Genomic DNA, 17,185 nt, shown 5'->3' on the forward strand with positions numbered 1-17,185 from the left:
ATCTTTTATGGATAGAAAGTCATTGAAGCTGTTTTTAGAGGCTGGAAATAATTTTCATTACCTGTGAATGTTTTATTGAATTTTGCCATTGTTAATTTATTCTTTTCTTGTCTTTCTCAGTAAAACATTTCTCTGTAGAAGCCATGATGTTTTTGTTAGTTAGGACTTGGAAATAAGTTTTTGGTGAGGGTTGGGTTTGCTAGCTGGCAATTTCCAGCTGCAGCTGTAAGATATAATAGGAGGTGCAGTAGATAAAGCATGGCCTTGCTTTGTCCACTGATGTAACTTCACCTGTATGGGATTTAGTGATTCCTACTAACCTCCTCTGAGTCAAGCTGAGTGCCTTGTTTATCATGTGTGACAATTTTAAGTGTCAGAGGAGCAAAATAAAACTGTTAAAGGTTATTTGTATATGGTTTTATTTAGGAGTGATATCTGCTTTTTGCATTACTGGAAATACCTGTTTTTAAAATTATTTTCATTACTGACAGGGAGTATGTGAAGAAATGACATATGAAGAAATACAGGAAAATTATCCGCTTGAATTTGCACTGAGAGACCAAGACAAATACAGATACAGATACCCTAAAGGGGAGGTATGCTATTTTAATCTCTCAAGTTGAAGGGCTTCTCTGTCTTCTTGCATACATGCATGCTGGCTTTAGGAAGAAAAAATAAATTTTCAATCAAGGAAAATGTTGTTCCTTTCTCCGTGGGACAGCACATAGAAACTTGCAAGGATTGAGCCCAGACCACTTAATTTGATTCAGTGCTTGAAAAATAAAACCATAAATTTAGAAAAACAGTTGGGAGCTGTGATCTTAGGGGCATTGCTCCTGTGCTGGTCCTGCAGTGATAAAGCAGAAGGAATTATTGCAAGGCTTCAACCGTTGCAAACATGCTGCTAAGATGCCCTTTTTCTATTCATCCCTGCTCTTGGTGGTGGCTGTTTTGCAGGCAGCTCTGGCTGAAATGCTGGGGAAATCTCCAGCCATGTTATTAAGCTCCTTGCTTGTGGGAAAATAAACTTGCTGATGGCTTTTCTAAAGCTGCCCTAGTAGAGTGCAGTGTACATGGCCAGATGGTCACAGGGCCATCGCTGGGGGCTGAGAGTCTGGGCAGAGGGAGGAGGAATTGGCCCAGCTGCTCCTGCTTGAGCTGTGAGGAATCAGAGCTCTGCCTTCTTCCTCAAGAGCAATCACTGTAACAGGAGCAGTGTCCCTGGCAGTGTGACCCCCAGTCCTGCTAGTGAGGCAGTCATTAAGCTGCAAAGTTCTCCTGCTTTTGGACAAGGAGTGTTAGTTTTTCAAACCAGTGAGGTCCTGGGGATGGTGGCTGGCATGTCACTCTCCCTCCATTGTGGGATGAGTTGGTCTCGTTTATCCAAAGCAGTTTTGTGTTTGGTAACAGTGTGAGGGGTTTGCACAGCTCTCTGGGGGCACTCTGGTGTCCAGGGCTCAGTCACAGTGCCACTTGGCCCTGCCTTCACCAGGGTGCAGGTTTGCTGCTGTGCTCAGTCCTGCCCTGCTGGCCAATGTGCTGAGCTCTCCATGTGTGGGACATGACACATTTTGGAAGCAGAGTCTTTACCCTGCATGTGAAATTCAGTTCAGTCGTGCCCATGCAGGAGCCCTGTGTCCACCTGCAGGAGCAGTTCCCTGTGCATGATGAGGCAGCACAGGTCACCAGCAAGTCCTTGTGCTGACTCTTTGTGGGATGGTGCCTGCTGTCACCAGGCCAGTCCAACACACTCACAGCTTGTTTTGTAAGGGCAGCCTGAACAAGTCAGGCTTTGAGAACTCTTTGCATGCAAGACCCGTATTTGCAGATGTGAATTGAATCCTAGGGATTTTGTGGCAATTCTTGATCAAAGTGGCTAATTTAATAAAGCTTTTCCATGAAGGAGATTTGCTTTGTTATGTGTATAATAAAATGTGTTAGATCCTCAGGTATGAACTGTGTTCTTAGTTTAATAAAAATCATTACTATAATATTTGTGCACTAAATAACATTTAGAAGATGACTAATATGAAAGTAAGATCCCTTCTATATACATATACTGTTTAAAGAGTTTTCCCTTTTTAATATGCTCTGTTTCTTGTCCCCACCCAGTCCTATGAAGATCTTGTTCAGAGGCTGGAGCCAGTAATTATGGAACTCGAAAGGCAGGAAAATGTGCTTGTCATTTGTCACCAAGCTGTCATGCGCTGTTTGCTTGCATATTTCCTTGACAAGCCTGCAGGTAAGTCTTCCTTGATGCATACATGGAAAAAAACCAGTCTGGTTTTTTGAAAATTTACTGCTTAAGGTTGCAAAGTGTCATCAGAGTCTGGTTTTGCTAGGCAAGTAACCAAGTGTATTTTTTATGTATTTCACCCCACATGAAATCTGGTAGTTGATGTTATTCCTCCTCACCTGAAATACTGTGGTATTTATTTTTTTTCTCTGATTATCATCACTGTTGCATGCTAGGAAAACAGATACACTGTTAGGTAAAAAGTAATTCAAGTAGTTGACCTGAAACATAACAGAAAAGTCACTTAAAACTTGCATTTGTGTAATTTGTGGTTTGATTTCTCAGAACAACTGCCCTACCTGAAGTGCCCACTGCATACTGTCTTAAAGCTAACTCCCGTGGCTTATGGTAAGTGGAGTTATGTATATTTAATGTATATGTCTGGCTATACTGTCTCTGCAATCAGGAAAGGTGGTGAAGTGTTTAAAACACACTTTATATTGCTTACAAATAGTTAGATTTGACATTGCATGTATGCCTGCAGAGCTTTGCTGGAATAAATGAATCCTCTGGATTCCCCTTGCTTTTCCTTGTGCCAGGAAACACATATGTGTTGCTGAAGGCCTGAAACCACCAGTGGCTGTAACTGCTGGAGGGGACAGTTTTGTGCTCCGTTCATACTCTATTTCACTGATTCTTCTGGCACACCATGCATTTACACATCTGCTACAGCAAGATTGAGTTTTTATTCATGTATTGGAGGGTATTGCTTTTCAGAGGAGAGATAAATTTGCATTTGTATAGGTTTATAATCTTGCAAAGTGTGTTCTCTTAGCCTTATATAACTTCTTTCTCTTTTCCTGAAGTATTTTTTCCATGGACTGTGAGAGTACCCCATGAAGTCACCTTGTTTGTTGCTGGCATTTGTTTGTCAGCAGCTGTTCGTGTGCTGGTCTCAGGTGCTTTCCCTGGGTCTGTGGGCAGTGGGGGTTACCATGTGCCCTGCTTGGGCTTTATTCTGGTTGCTGATGGAGTTGTGTGTGTTCCCACCTCAGCCTAGTGTGTGCCTGCTGTTCATTTTCATTAAGTGATGGCTCAGTTGTATCTGTGATATCCCACTTCAGAAGATCACCTCAGGCAGAGAATTATCTGTACAGCTTATTAGGAAAAATGTATTGCCCAAAAATGTTGGTTTAGTCATTATTTGAAAGCTGGTTTTGATTATCATCTCTGAAAAATCCAGATCCATCATTTGTTTTTTGTTAAGTTTCAAATGAAGTTGAAACAAAAGAATATTATGAAACAAAGAAGCTGCTACACTGGGAAATCTTTTTGAAGAGATTTTTGTAATTTGGTTGCAGTGTCCTGCAGGAAGGAAAGCCTGTGCTGTGGTGACATCTGGTGTTCCCAGCCTTGCATGACAAAGCTGGGATTTAGAAAATAAAGATTCACTGCAGTTAAAACTTGGGCTTTTAAAAACTGGATTCTTCTGACCTGCTAATCTCTGCCTGTTTTCCACAGCAAGGTTTTGTTTTGGGGTTCTCTTTGTTTTTTTGAGGGTTCTCTGATGATTTTTTTTTTTTGTTGTTGTTTTTGTTTTTTTTGTTGCTATTTTTCTTCTTTGTGGTGGAAGGGAAGTTGGGTGACTGTTCATAAATTTTAAAAGGGTGTGGATGTTTACAGTGTTTGCTCATGAACTAAGAGAGGAAGGAAGCAAAGTGGTATAAAACACTGTCCTAGCCTTTTTGACTTGAGGGAAAGAAATGCCATTGTCCTTTTCTAAGGTGTTTGATATGTATGTCTGATGAGCACATTTCAGCCAACCTGCTTTTTGGAATTCAGTCATCTAAGACAAGAACTGTGTAAATGATTTCTGCAGTACTGGTTGGTGGCCCTGCTCCAAGCTGATGTGTCACTTGGCTCCAGGCAGGCAGGATGCAGGATCAGACTTGGTGTGTTTGATACCTCCCAGCTAAGCCTGGTCTGGGGAAATGCCTCCCACGGGGCTTTGCTCTTCCTGCTGTTGGAGAGGAGCACCATTCCGAACTCAAGAGTCTGATCTGCACTAGAGGAACATCTGTTGCAGCCTGAGAGCTGGATTAGGATAGATGAGACCTTTACCCAGTCCAGGGTGGTGGTGGTCTATGGAAAGAGGAACTGCAGCTTGCTGTAGGTATGAGCTTGCTCCTCAGTAATTAAGAATGAGCTGGGAGTATGCACGTGGTAATTATTGTGGAGCAAGACATGTCTCTTTAGTTTATGTTTAAAACTTTCCACACCATGCTCTCTTTGGATTTGGAACTCATCTTGTGGCAAGGACTGAGAGCTCTCTGAAGTGTCTGCTATATAACAGTCCTGGGTAGTGGCCAGCAGCAGGGCTCACAGCTTGTCTTGGCTTGGTCTCAAGGGTCACAGTGAATCTGTGGACAGAGATGAGTAAGGATCCTGCTCCAATGGGAGATGTGTGCTTTTCCTCCTTAAAATCTGTTTTATGGTTCACTATTTCTCTGAGTTCTGGCCCTCCGCAGCGTTTGCTCACAGTCTTCCTGACAAATGGGCTTTAAAAGGACAGGCTTCCCAAAGGGAGGGCAAGTACTGGCCTTACTCATTCATTTATATTTTTTTCAAGTGCAGTGCCTTTCTAAGGAAATCCCTTTTTTTTGTCATTTAGCAATTCTATGGAGTGTTTTACTACTTTAGGGAATAATTGAGGAGAAAAATCTGGAAACCTGCTTGTGATAGAGGATGGGCTCTGGTGTGCCAGAGGAAGTGACTATTAATGTGCAGAGCAGTGGTAGCTTATAAAAGTCATGTTTGTGTGAGATAAAGCCAGGGTTTGGCAATCAGAGACAGCCTAAAGTGCTGTCATGGTGTATGGAGTAATAATATAATTCACTAAGTGGATCAGTTTATACTTACCTTGGAAATAGTTGTTTCTTCTCACTGTTTAATTTTTCTTGCCTCACTGGCATTTTGAATTTTTAAATGTAGAGCAGAAGTTCCTTTTCAGAAGTCAGCTTTGAAGTTCTGTTTAGCTTGGGGTTAAAACGATTTTGCATGTATAGAGGAATGGGGGTTGCTGTCAACACACTGTACCTTCTTGTTGTTGTTTTTATATTTAAGAAATGAGAACAGCATTTATCTTCTTAGAATTCTACTGTAATACAGAAATCTAGGATGTTTAAAACACAAAGAGCTACAAATAAAAACTTTCTCACTGAATGTTCGAAACCTCTAAAGCAAAAAAGGTTTTTTTTCCCAAGAAAATAATGATAATGCTAAGTTGAGGAGGTGGATTATCAAATTGACAATATTATTCATCCAGGTGGAGCATATTAGTTTATGTAGCTTTAGCTCTTCAGAATTCAAGAAATTCTGGTATAAATCAGAAGGGGAAGGTGGTTAACCTTCACCATCTCAAAATTAGGTTACATCTTTATTGAAACTTCACTTTCAAACCAGATGTATCTAAAAATGTGTTTTCTATCAACAGGATGTAAAGTAGAATCTATATTTCTGAATGTTGAAGCTGTAAACACACACAGAGATAAACCTGAGGTAAGAATATTTTTTAAATTGGAGAACTTGATGCAATGTACTGTCTGAGCTGATTTCCATTGTCCTTGTGGCTAGAATTGATTTAATAACTCAGTTGAGTGTATTTTATTTTACATATGAAGCTGTGCTGCTGGTTTACTGTGAGGGGGGAGCAAATTTTTCATTGACTGAATTTCTTATATGTGAGTTCTAGCTGGAATAGTTTATCTTTGAGAAATGAGAATTTGAAGATGTGATGTCAGGCTAAAAACTGTATAAAGTTCTGCCAGACTTGGTTGCTCAGCAGAAGTAGGTGTAGTCCACAGTTATGAATGTGTTATGAATGCCACACTTACTCTGGGGAGAGAAATCATCAGCTTTTTCATTGCTGTATGAAAAAGAGGAATTGATGATGTCACCTGTGTTTTAAGCCAAAGCTGGAGAGGAAGACTAGATCTCAGGAAACAACAGGACAACCGGGGGAAGGAAATTGAGCGTGTTTGTAAAATGTAAGTGCAGAAAAGATGTCAGCCCATAGCAGCTCTGTGCCCTCAATGTCCACCTGAGCTCAGACTGATTCTGCTGCTTGTGCCAAGCTCTTCCTTTGCTTTATCCCCAAAGCTGTGTGAAATGTGTCACAGTTAAAGCTCTCTGGTTCCCTTGCAGATCCTCAGGCTTGTGCCACCAGGCATGGCACTGAATCTGTACTGAGGCTAGGAGCAGTGCCTTCTGGTGAATTGGTAGTCAGTTTGGTAACATGAGAAAGAAGGGCTGTGTTTGGTGGTTTTCAGAGCAACAGTTTATGGTGGAAAGGAATATAGTGAGAAATGAGGTTTTATGTGTATTCAACAAGGCACGTGACATAAAGTGCCTTTTGTAACTGAGGGTTCACTTTTGTGCAGAATTCCTGACAGAATTCTTTGGTGAATTCTTCTGCCAAGTTTTGTTTTAATGACTTGGGTATTCCAAGTTCTGAAAATACTGACTTTTGGATGTTTTCTCTTCAACAATTGCATTGCATTATTTCTTCTCCCCTCCTGTTCCTGCTTTATCATTCTGCTTTGCCATTTTGTATCTTAGTTTATCATGTTTAGGAAATTCAGTCTCTGTTTCTGCAGTACCTAAGGCTGAAGAAACATAGTGAAAATCCATGGGGATGTCTTAGAGCAGTAGGTTATTTGTGTTAAATAATGTAGATCAACATCTTTAGTTTGGCTGATCAAAATATCAGTGCTGAATTTACAGTTTGCTAAAATGTTACTGAAAATGCCAGTCCTCTAAAAGGGAGAAAGCTCTGACTGAATCACCAAGTGATTCTCACATGTCTAGCAAGTGATGTGGCCATGCTGGCACTGGGTGCACATGGAGTATCATGGAGACACCACCTACAGTGGGCTCAGAGAAACAAGACAATTTGAACAGAGATAAACTGAGTGAATGAATTTTATAAGAAGAGAAAAAAGGAGTAGTGGCATTTTCCTAAAAAGCCCTCAAATTCTCTTTTCCCTCTGCCCCAAAGGAAACCCAGCCTGGTGAATGTGGATGATATTACCCTGTTCAGGTAGTGGGTCTGAATGAAGGACTAAGTTGGTCCTGTCTGCATTTAATTGCTACTCAGTGGAAATTTCAAAAGCTTTCATTTATATCACCTACAAAAATGTTAATTAATTGTATAAAATTAAGTTTTCAAGCAGTCTGTTGAAGTCAAAGCATTTAATTGAATACAGTGCCACATAACAGCATTGTTAAACAATGAAACTATTGGATTGAGAATTGCCCAGTGTGCTGTTCTGTGACCCACCAGTCACTTGTAGTCTGTGCTCCAGAACAGTGCCCTCCTTTTGGGCTCAGCTGAAAACGTCTATTTTGACATGGCAGAAATGCAGGCAAAGCTCTGGGGTGTTTGTTTGTGGAATGTGTGAACCTCAGAGTACCATGGTGATTTGTCTGGAGCAGATTGAAGCCTTGTGTTTGTCAGCATTGTAGTGGCTGAAGTTCTGACCTTTTCCAATGAAGGAGTCTATGGTCTTTTACAGAAAATAATTCAGGGGAGTTGCTTTAGCTGTTGTTGGGTCCCTTCTTTGGGCCAGAAAACAAGTGCTGGGGTGAAATGTCTGCTTTGCACATCTGGCTTAGTTGGTGAATGACAGAGAGGGGATTACTCATACCAGATTTCTGTTTTTATTTTGTTGAGGGCACATGGGGGAGGGAGATGTTTGTGCAAGGTGAACTGGCTTACCACAGTGTGGAACAAGCAAGACTAATGAAACCCATCATTGTGAAGTTTAAGCAATTGGCAATGATTTGGCCTGTAAGGAACTTAGAGCAGTTTACCATGCTCTGCAGTCCTGGTAGGAGGGAGAATACCAATTGTACAGGCTTTGGGACATGCAGGAGGTGGTGCCATTGCAGATGTGATTTCTGACAGGTTTGGCTGCACTGGACTTGGTTTCATTTGTTTTTGAAAATTGAGTGCAGTGCTGAATGTCATTGTTTTTTTCTGTAGACTGAGCAGAAGGAGTGAGATCTAGTTGGTGTGATCAGCCTTAAATGGTTAAGGTGTTCTGAGAATATATTTTGTATTTTATTAGAGGTATTACATTGCCTATAACACAAATGTGTCAAAAGCCTTCTTTTGGTACAGAAGAATGTGGCATATTCAGTGAAACACTGAAAGTTTCTCAGTGAGAAGATATCTATGTGCTGATGCACAGGATAAGATGGATTCCTACTTGAACCTGTAAAAGATTTCCTCCTAAATGTGACTGATTTGAGCTTTGGGTAGTGCTGTCTGCAAGAGACCTGGATTTAATTGCTCCTCAGAGGACTGTGAAAATTGTAAAAGCTTTTATTTTTCTTTTACTGTAAATACATTTTCATGCTGTCTTATTCTGGGGCCAGTGCTCAGTCTGCTGGATTCTTGGAGTATGGGGGGCTGAAACCATCTCTGTTTCTCAATCAACCCAGCTGTGTACTTGAGAAGGGACCTGATTGATGTTTTTTGTTTTTTTGTCTTACTGCTGCATGATAAATATTCTCTGTATTTTTATTATTATACAGAATGTAAACATTTCCAGACCATCTGAGGACGCTCTTGTAACAGTCCCTGCTCATCAGTGAATTCTGTGTGCTGACCAGCTATCAAACTTGGGGTGCTGTTTTCATCCTGCTGCTTCAAAATAAATTGAAAAACTAATTGTTCCAATCACTTTGAAGTAATAAAAAAAACAGCCATACCCAAACCAAATTCATAATCCAAACCAAATGTTTGTACAGCACATGACTTGAAAAAAATTATCAAATAACAATAAAACTGTTGCACTGGTTTATTTATTGTGGATGAATTAATCAAACCTTGATCGACTCTCACTGGAATGCTGCTTTTGTAAATTACTGTAATTTAAATATCCTGCAGCATTAAGCTTTATTGTAATAGCCAGCAATCATTTAGGGTTAGTTACAGTGTATTTATGAAAGCCATGAAACACAACACATCCTGTGTGAGATAAAGTCAGAATTTGTTTTGCCCAGCAGAGCCAGCCAGTATTATCTGTTTCAGCACCCTTGGGAGTGATTGGACTGCCATGTAGTGTAAAATAACAACCCATAATTACTGTAAATCCATAATCCCACTGATCCACAGCACTAGTGCTCTACATGTGCTAATTATTGATGTGCTCTTGGAGCAGAGTAACAAGTTTTCACTTAGTTCCAGGACAATTATTCGAAGAACAGGAATGTGTATAAATGTTTTTAATATACAACTTTTGTTAACAGCTGTTTTGCATTTACAAGGCTTTAGGGTTTGGCCGTGGGCAGAAGGGATTTTAAATTCCCTCTTTTCCTGCTTTGTGTGGATGTGGGTGATGGAGCATGCTCTGCCCCAGCTGCTCTGTACCCAGATTTTATGTGGGCTCCAATAAATGCTGACCATTCCAGAACAGGGAAGCAGAATTAGCCAGGGGATTTTGTAGCTGGGTAGTGGCTCCAGTAGATGCAGGTCTCAAGCCAGCAGGGCATGAATCCCAAACTGTGTTATAGGAAAGCCTCTTGCAGGAGAGAGGAGACTGCAGCTGTGGGAGAGGTGGTGCCTTGGTGCCTTTCCCATGGTGTTCTGTGGGCATCATAAGGCTGTGGGAAGCACTTGTGCCATGGAGCAGGTAGCATTGGGGCAGGGAAAGGCAAAAAAACACTGAGCTTTGCAACTCTCTTCCTTTTAGTAGTGAAAAGAAGTAGGACAGTAGGTTGTGAAAGGCTTTGATCTGTTAGGTATCTCAGGTGGTATGTTTTTCCCAAATTAGGAGAAAAAAAAAAAAAGGTTACATATCTGCATTTCTAAAAATGTACTGAAGTCTTCAGAAGTTTGTAGCAGCTGGAAGTTTGTAGCAGCTGGGGGTGTTTACCATAACCAGATAACCTTCTGGCCAGAGCCTCCTACTATGGTGCTTGGTGTTTAGTTAAACCACTGTCCCTGGGCTGAAACTGAGAGAACCTGGATCATCTTCCTGTTGCTGGCATGGCTGTGATGGTCAGTGGTTGGTCTCTTTTCTGTGTTTAACTGCTGCAGGGTCTGGGCATGAGCTTTGCTGGGAAAGGTGGCCCAGAGGAGCACCTGAGGCTGCTGTACCCCCTTGCACACAGCCATGAGTCTGGTTGCTCTGATCTGGCATTCCTGAGGGATCACAGGGCTGCTGGCCTCAGTCAGTACTGAGGGGCCACAGGGAGACAGCTTGGAGTGCTGTCACCTCCACAGGCCACAGCTAAGGAAATACCACCCAAATGAAATTAAATGCATTGCATTTCTGATGGAGCCAAAATCTCTGCAGGAGAATGCTGTGGAAAAACTGAGTTTTGCTGCTTGCAAAAGGATGGCTTGGGCTGTCAGAGAAAGGGGGAGGATGACAGAAGCAGGAGCTTGGCCAGAGAGGAAAGCCAAGTTTGCCTGTTTTGTGGTTGGTGGAGGTTGCAGAGGGAAGGGAAGCAGCAGGAGCACCCAGGGCCCTCCATTGCTGCCAGCCAGATTTCCTGGGGCCATGTCTGCATGCTGTTCCCTGCTGAGCACAGCACTCCCTGTGCTGATGTGTGCAACACAGTGAAGTGGATATTCAAAAGCAGAATGCTCTTGGGGTCTCCTCTCACAGCAGGGTTGCTCTGCAGCCCTTGCTTTGTCAGTAAAAGGAAGGCCTGATGCTGGATGGGAGGCATCAGGGGTGGTTCTTGGCACTGATTGCTGAGGGGAAACTGGCTGATAGAGTGCTGGGTGTTTATATTGTGCTGTTTATTTCTGTGTTTGTGCCTGTGCTGGCTCTTGTCTCCAGAGGTCCCTCCTTTAGCCTGTGGGAGCCTTTCTGCAACATCTCCTGCTCTGCTCTGAAGATCACATGTAGCTGAGTCAAAGTAAAACTGCAAACAGGGCCTGTCCTGTTGGAGACCCACAGTGCTTCAGGGGGGGAGGCTCTGTCCTGCAGGAAAAAAATGTACAAAGGCCAGGGCATAATGAGGGCAGCAGCAGTGGTATGGGAGGGTATCTGAGTTAATCTGTATACTTTGAGTTTTTCCAGGAATGACTAGGTCAGACTGCTCCTGCCTTGGGGAGCAGGCTCTGGAAGCAGCAAGCTCCTGCTGGGGCTGGCCAGGGAAGAGGGTGTATGGCTTTGTAGAAACAGAGTTTGGGAAAGGTGTGTGGTTTTTATTCCCCCTCCTGTGTTTCCTGGGCTCTCAAGACAATGTTGCTGGTGTGGGGCTGTTCCCAGCATGGTCATTTGTCCAGGTGGGCTTTGGAACCAGGCAGTTGCATGGATACCTTCTGGTCCCAAAAGTAAGGCTGAAATCTCTTCTAAAACCTGTCTGATCTGAAACCTTTCTAAGCAGCAGCACTGTGCTTGTGCATGGCTTTTCCCTCACAGTGCCCATGGCTGTTCTGAAAGTGGGTACAATCCCAGCTGCCATCATCTCATCTAATGGGATTCCTATGAGTAGGAATCCACTTACAGTTCATGAGGATATTGGTCTCTTTTTGAGCCCCTGTTCATCTGCCCTCACTGCTGGTGGTTGTGTATATTTAATAAACCCTTGGGGGTGTTTATCAGGGTTTATCCCAGTTTTCTTCCTTGAGTGTGACAGCTCAGCACACTTTGCTTTCACAGCCTGTTTGCATTTGCTCAAATTCCGGCTTTTTTTGCTTTTGGCTTTTCTTGCCTGCTTATCAATATTCTCTTTGGGCCTGTTTCAGTTGTTGGAATGCTGCTTTTATCCAATACCTCTCATTGAGTGAAATAAGCTGTATCTTCTGCCTTGCCTTAATCACTTCATTTCCTTTTAGCTTCATGTTTGAGCTGCCTAGCTCTTGCTGCTTGTGGACTAATTTCCAGTACCTCTGTATTCCTGCATTTTAATGCTCCATTTCATGCTCCATTTAATTTTCTTTGAATCAACATTAGATATTCAGCTTAAAAGATTTCAGCCAGTATTCTGGGAGTGCCTGTGGAGACCTCTCTGCAGTCGCAGGGAAATTCTGGGTATGTTGCATCAGTTTCTAAGAAAAACACAAACACACCAAATGCCAGCATGTTCTGTTTCGTTTGAGTTTTTTTCCTCCTATAGCCATGCAGAATATTACTTGTTTTGCCAATTCCTCGTGTTCTTAGCAGATATTGATGCTTTCCTCTTGCTACAGTAGAGATGATTCTTGTAGAAGCTTCTTTTTGAAATAGGGTTGTTGTTTTGTTTTCCTTCAGAGAGGTGTGAGAGTGGGTCAGGCTGTGTGCTGGTGGGTGCAGAGATTTCCAGTGCTTGGACAACTCTGTCCAGCAGCATGTGCTGTGTGTGTGTTCCCAGAAACCTTGGTGTGGTGTTTGTGGTGGAAAATGGGGATTTACCCAAGGGCTTGAAGGCTGATGACAAAGAAAAGGGCTGATGTGGATGTAGAAGAATTAATAAGGGCAGAGCAGTGTTGGCAGAATTCAGCTTCCAAAGAGAATCTGGTGCTGCTTGTTTATATCCTGCTCTCTTAAGAAATGGCTGAAAATCTAGAAACTGGAGTTGGGGAGGGGATTGAGTTGCTTTTTGAGTTGATGAGTTTTGACTGATGGAGCTGTGTGACTGGATGTGCTGAGGGGGCCCCTCACTGTGGGCTCTCCTTTCCCAGGAGTTGTTTTGAATGTAAACTCTAATAAATGGGGTTATAAAACCACTGAAGCATCCCTGATCTCCCTGTGACATCTGCCACATGTATCCCAAAGTGCATTTAAACTTTGTTATCAGCTCTTCAGGGAGTTATTCAGAGTTCTTTCAGTGATTTGGCTGCTCATAGATAGGATCAGGATTGGCTTTTATGGCTTTTGGTGTTAAGGAATTATTTCCTGGAGTGTGCTTGGAAAAAGGAGAGGTGGGCTTCCCTCCCTCAAAATTGTATTGATGCCTGTGTGGTTTATGGCCTTTGCAGGGTTCTGTTTTTCCTTGCACTACATGCATAAAGACTGGGAGAGACAGTGGGTTAGAAAAATGTGGTTAAAACAGTGTTTAAAGGAAAAAAGGGTTTTAAAAGCTGTAACACTGAGACCTGCAGATGGTGTAAAGGGACCAGTTATCCTGTGTGATACAAGTCTGAGGGATGCATTTCACTGGCAGCAGAGATCCTGCTTTTGGGTGTCAGAGGAGCTCTGTAAACCTCCTGGCACTGGATGAGGTCCAGACCTGGTTCTGGCTCCTGCTCAGGGGCTGGGACCTTTCCATTTCCTTTTATGTCATATAACACCTGCACAGCCGCCTCTGAGATCTTTGCTTTAAATTGTTGTTTTTTTTTTTTTTAATTTGCAGAATGTAGGTGTGAATAGGTCGAGAGAAGAAGCTTTGAGGACAGTCCCCACCCACCTATAGCTGCAGCTCCTGGGGCAGCAGCCCTTCCTCCAGCAGCTCAGGGCCCGGCGCTGTCGGATCAGGGTGGAGGCACCTCCCCTTCCCTGCACATTCCCAATGTGATTCCACTGCTTTGGACAAAGCCTGTGCTCGTGGATAACCCAAAAGGTATCAGTAAAAAGATGGTGGGAAGCAGAGCAAAGTTGGTTTTAAATTTTTCTTCTGTAAATTTGTGCAGTTCCCGTGGGTTTTTACTGTTCGTCTGTGGATAATGCAAGGTGGTTAATTGCCCGTGTTGATTTTACTGTCAGATTTTAACTAGATTTTATTTTCTTTTCTAAGTGTTTTTTTTTTTTTCTAAGAGTTCTGTTATTTTTACTGTGAATGATTGCATAGAATTACATGGAGATTTTTTGATGGTGTATTTAACATGGGCAAAATTCTACCTTTTGAGCACTGGAGACTTCATATTGCAAAGCTTCTTTAATTGGGGGGAAGCCCATGAGCTCTGATAACTGTCCTATGTTTTAAATTGAACAATTAAATTTAAATTTAATTGAACAGTTGAATTGAAATTTTGGTTTGCCAACCACAACTGTAAATTTTTCTGCAGTTCTCGAGGGAGATGTTCCCATTGGAAAATGAAAGCTACCTAGGGAATTCTGCTGTTTTAGCAAGATTTTAACACTTTCCAGAGACCAGGTGTATTTTGGAGGGCAGTAGGGGATATTAGTGTGAGTGACAGCTGGGGAATGAATCAAGAGAGAGATGGAGAAAGACAAATCCTTTCTGCTGCAATTATGGGAGGGGATGAGCAGCTTTTCTGAGTCTGAAGGGAGGGGAAAAGCTGCTTGTCTTGTTAGTGTTGTCATTATATTTTTAGAGAATTTTTGGAGTGAATTTCAACATAAGAATATATGTTTCTCTTTTATAGTCACATTTAATACGTACATCAGGAAACAGTACAGAAAGGTTAGGTGAGTTTAACCATCCTAACAGCTCATGCAACAAAAACACCAGGTAAATTCTGAAATGATTTTTAACATGGCACAGCTGCCTTGGGGTCTTTTATATTGTTTTTAAGCACCTTCCATCATCCCAATTCTTCATTGCTCTTTTATGCCTAGTGAAACTCCAGTGCTAGAAATGGAATTTTCTGTGTCTGTCAAGGTCACAACCTTTTAACTGTACTAAATCAAAGTGTATTTTATATGTGTGTTACCAGACAATTGAAGTGAGCTGCCAGCACTGCTGCTGGCTCTAGCTCTGCAATGAGGAGAACTATTCTTTGGTAGCTAGCCTGTGTTTTTTCTCAAGATTCTCTACAGTTAATTGAGCTTTTACCATGTAAGTTGTTGGAGTTGTTTTGGTTTTTTTCTTTCCTGAATTCCTGTGTGAAATACCAGGCCCTAGTAACATAGTTTTGCAGGTAAGGGCTAAATTGTCTTTTGTTTGTGCAGGGTTTATAAAATAATGTGCTGCTGTTGTGATTAATTTTTTTTTTTTTTAATAAGCTAAATTCAGCAATATATTCAGCTCTGGAAGTAAGCCATAGTGCATTTCTGGGTTCTGTTTCAGAGGAGGAGTGTGTAGGGTGCAGAATGACCAGGAACACTTGCTTCAAGCGCTGCTGTCTAAAGCTTTGTGTGTGTGTGTGTGTTATGGTAATGCCATTTCAGACCTTTATTAATTCAGCTGTGGCCCATAGTTTTGTGGGGTGAGGAGAGAGCCTGCCTGGCACTGCTCAGAGGAGTGGATTTATTGATGTGTGGTTAACAAGGCCACCTTTGTGGCACAACTGAAGGAGCAATTTCCCCTCCCACTGTGGTGTGGGAAAGCTGGGCTGTGTCCCAGGCAGCCCTTGCTCCTCTGCTGGGGCAGGAGGGGTGGTTAAACAGTTTTTACACTGAGAATGCCAGGCTTTATCTGTAAAAATCCCAGGAGGCTGCATTACAAACGTGGGATTTTACTGGCAGATTGTGAGCTCAGACCTGGCTGAAGAAATGTGGGCAGGAATGTTTTCCCCAGTGAGAGCTGAGCCCAGGGTTGCTTCTCTTTGCTGGTGAGCACAGCTTGAAGTGTCTCCTCTTCCCCTTTGTTTTACCTCTCTGATCTGTCAGAGGTGCTGTAACATCCTCGAGGCTACATGTTCTATGTACAGTAGGTATTTTTATAGCCTGCTTTCAGATATACTGTGATGATTGTTTTACTACAATGGGTGTTCAGTAAAAAGACTTGTATACAAGTGTAAATAAACTATTGTGCTGATACTTGAAGAGAAAAAAAAATGAAGTTGTTGGTTCTATGGTAGGAAGGTACTAAATCAGTGACTGCATCTGACCCTGGCTGGAGAGAGCAGGTGTAGATGATGAATGTAGATTTGAGCTGAATGTAGATTTGGAGTGATGGGTGTAACCCTAACTGCTGTTCTGGGAAGGCACAGTTAAGAACTGCAGTTAATTGTGACTGAAAGTGTGTCCCCCACTCCTGACAGAAGAGTCACTGACAGGGGAGGGGAAAACCCTTGTCCTGACCTTCTGTGTTTGTACCATTTGACTGCCTCTGTTCTGTGTGTGCCTGGCTCAGATGCAGTCTCTCACATGGGATTAAACTGTCCTTTCTTACATCGTTGGCCTTTGTTGTGATCTTTCAGACAAATGTAATCATTTGACCTTTGATCCAAGTAATAAAGATCAAATGCTACAAGGTGCACTCTTGTGTTTCTTTCCATGTCCATTTCCAGTGGCTGAAGTGCCAGGTGAGTGTTCCCAAGCCTCAGCAGGGTTCCACAGCTTCACAAACTGCATTTAGGGTGTTTAGATATCAGTATAAGGATTAAATTAATTCACCCTGTTGTTTGACTGTGACAAATAATTAATTTAAGTAGGAAACTTAGTAATGGAGAAAAATGGAAGAACTGAATAAATAAATGCATGCCTGGATTTGCACACAGTGGAGGAGAAAGGTTAAGACTTTATTTACTTTACCTGGTCACTGGGATTAAGATCTGCTCCACCCTCTCAGACCTACACTGTTCTTACATTGTCTTGAAAATGCTGCTGGTGTTTTGAGAAAACTGAAAACCAACAGCCCAATGCTCCCTGTCACTACAAGTTTGTATGCAGAGGGGATCTGGAGGGCATTAAATTTGCAGGGGTGCTTGTCCTTCAGAAAGACAAAGACAAAATTAATTACTGCTTTGTGCTCTTAGAATTAGGTACTCACATTTTCATGTCTTATTGGTTGCATCCCCCCAGGTGGTAACCACTTGTTTCTTCTCTGCTAGGTGGGAGGAGTGTTTTCATATTTTTTTAACTTCTTTCATTTAGAGCTTTTAGGCTGTTTTTTGGACAAAATGCTTTAATAGCTGGAACTTGCTGTAGTATGAGGATGACCCAGGGCCCGGGGGTGGGTGAACCCAGCTGGTGCTCACAGGTGCCCCTGGGATGCAGCAGTTCTGCAGAGGAGGTGGAGCAGCTCCCCAGGCTGTGGAGCTTTCCTGCCTGTGGCAGTGGTGCAAGGCAGGGCCCTGTGCAGGGGCTGAACAGGACAGAG

At 42.4% G+C, this 17,185-nt stretch overlaps 1 protein-coding gene across 10 annotated transcripts in view; it reads left to right on the plus strand.

Moving 5' to 3' along the window:
• LOC306807583 (6-phosphofructo-2-kinase/fructose-2,6-bisphosphatase 4) overlaps window positions 1-16,342 on the plus strand; it is a 77,425-nt gene extending 61,083 nt beyond the window's left edge. For 3 of the 10 annotated variants that reach the window (XM_079317298.1, XM_079317292.1, XM_079317293.1), the window contains 6 exons: window positions 492-596; window positions 2,113-2,242; window positions 2,582-2,644; window positions 5,730-5,794; window positions 6,205-6,282; window positions 13,592-13,707. In XM_079317298.1, coding sequence (XP_079173424.1) covers window positions 492-596; window positions 2,113-2,242; window positions 2,582-2,644; window positions 5,730-5,794; window positions 6,205-6,267 — 426 coding nt within the window. In that variant the 3' untranslated portion in view covers window positions 6,268-6,282; window positions 13,592-13,707. Of the gene's footprint in view, window positions 1-491; window positions 597-2,112; window positions 2,243-2,581; window positions 2,645-5,729; window positions 5,795-6,204; window positions 6,283-8,833; window positions 9,094-13,591 lie in introns of those variants that run through there. The other 7 variants (XM_079317299.1, XM_079317295.1, XM_079317300.1 and 4 more) reach the window with 5 other exon arrangements.
• The last annotated feature ends 843 nt before the right edge of the window (window positions 16,343-17,185 follow it).

This window comes from Erithacus rubecula (assembly GCF_903797595.1).
Source record: "Erithacus rubecula genome assembly, chromosome: 13".
NCBI lineage: Eukaryota > Metazoa > Chordata > Aves > Passeriformes > Muscicapidae > Erithacus > Erithacus rubecula.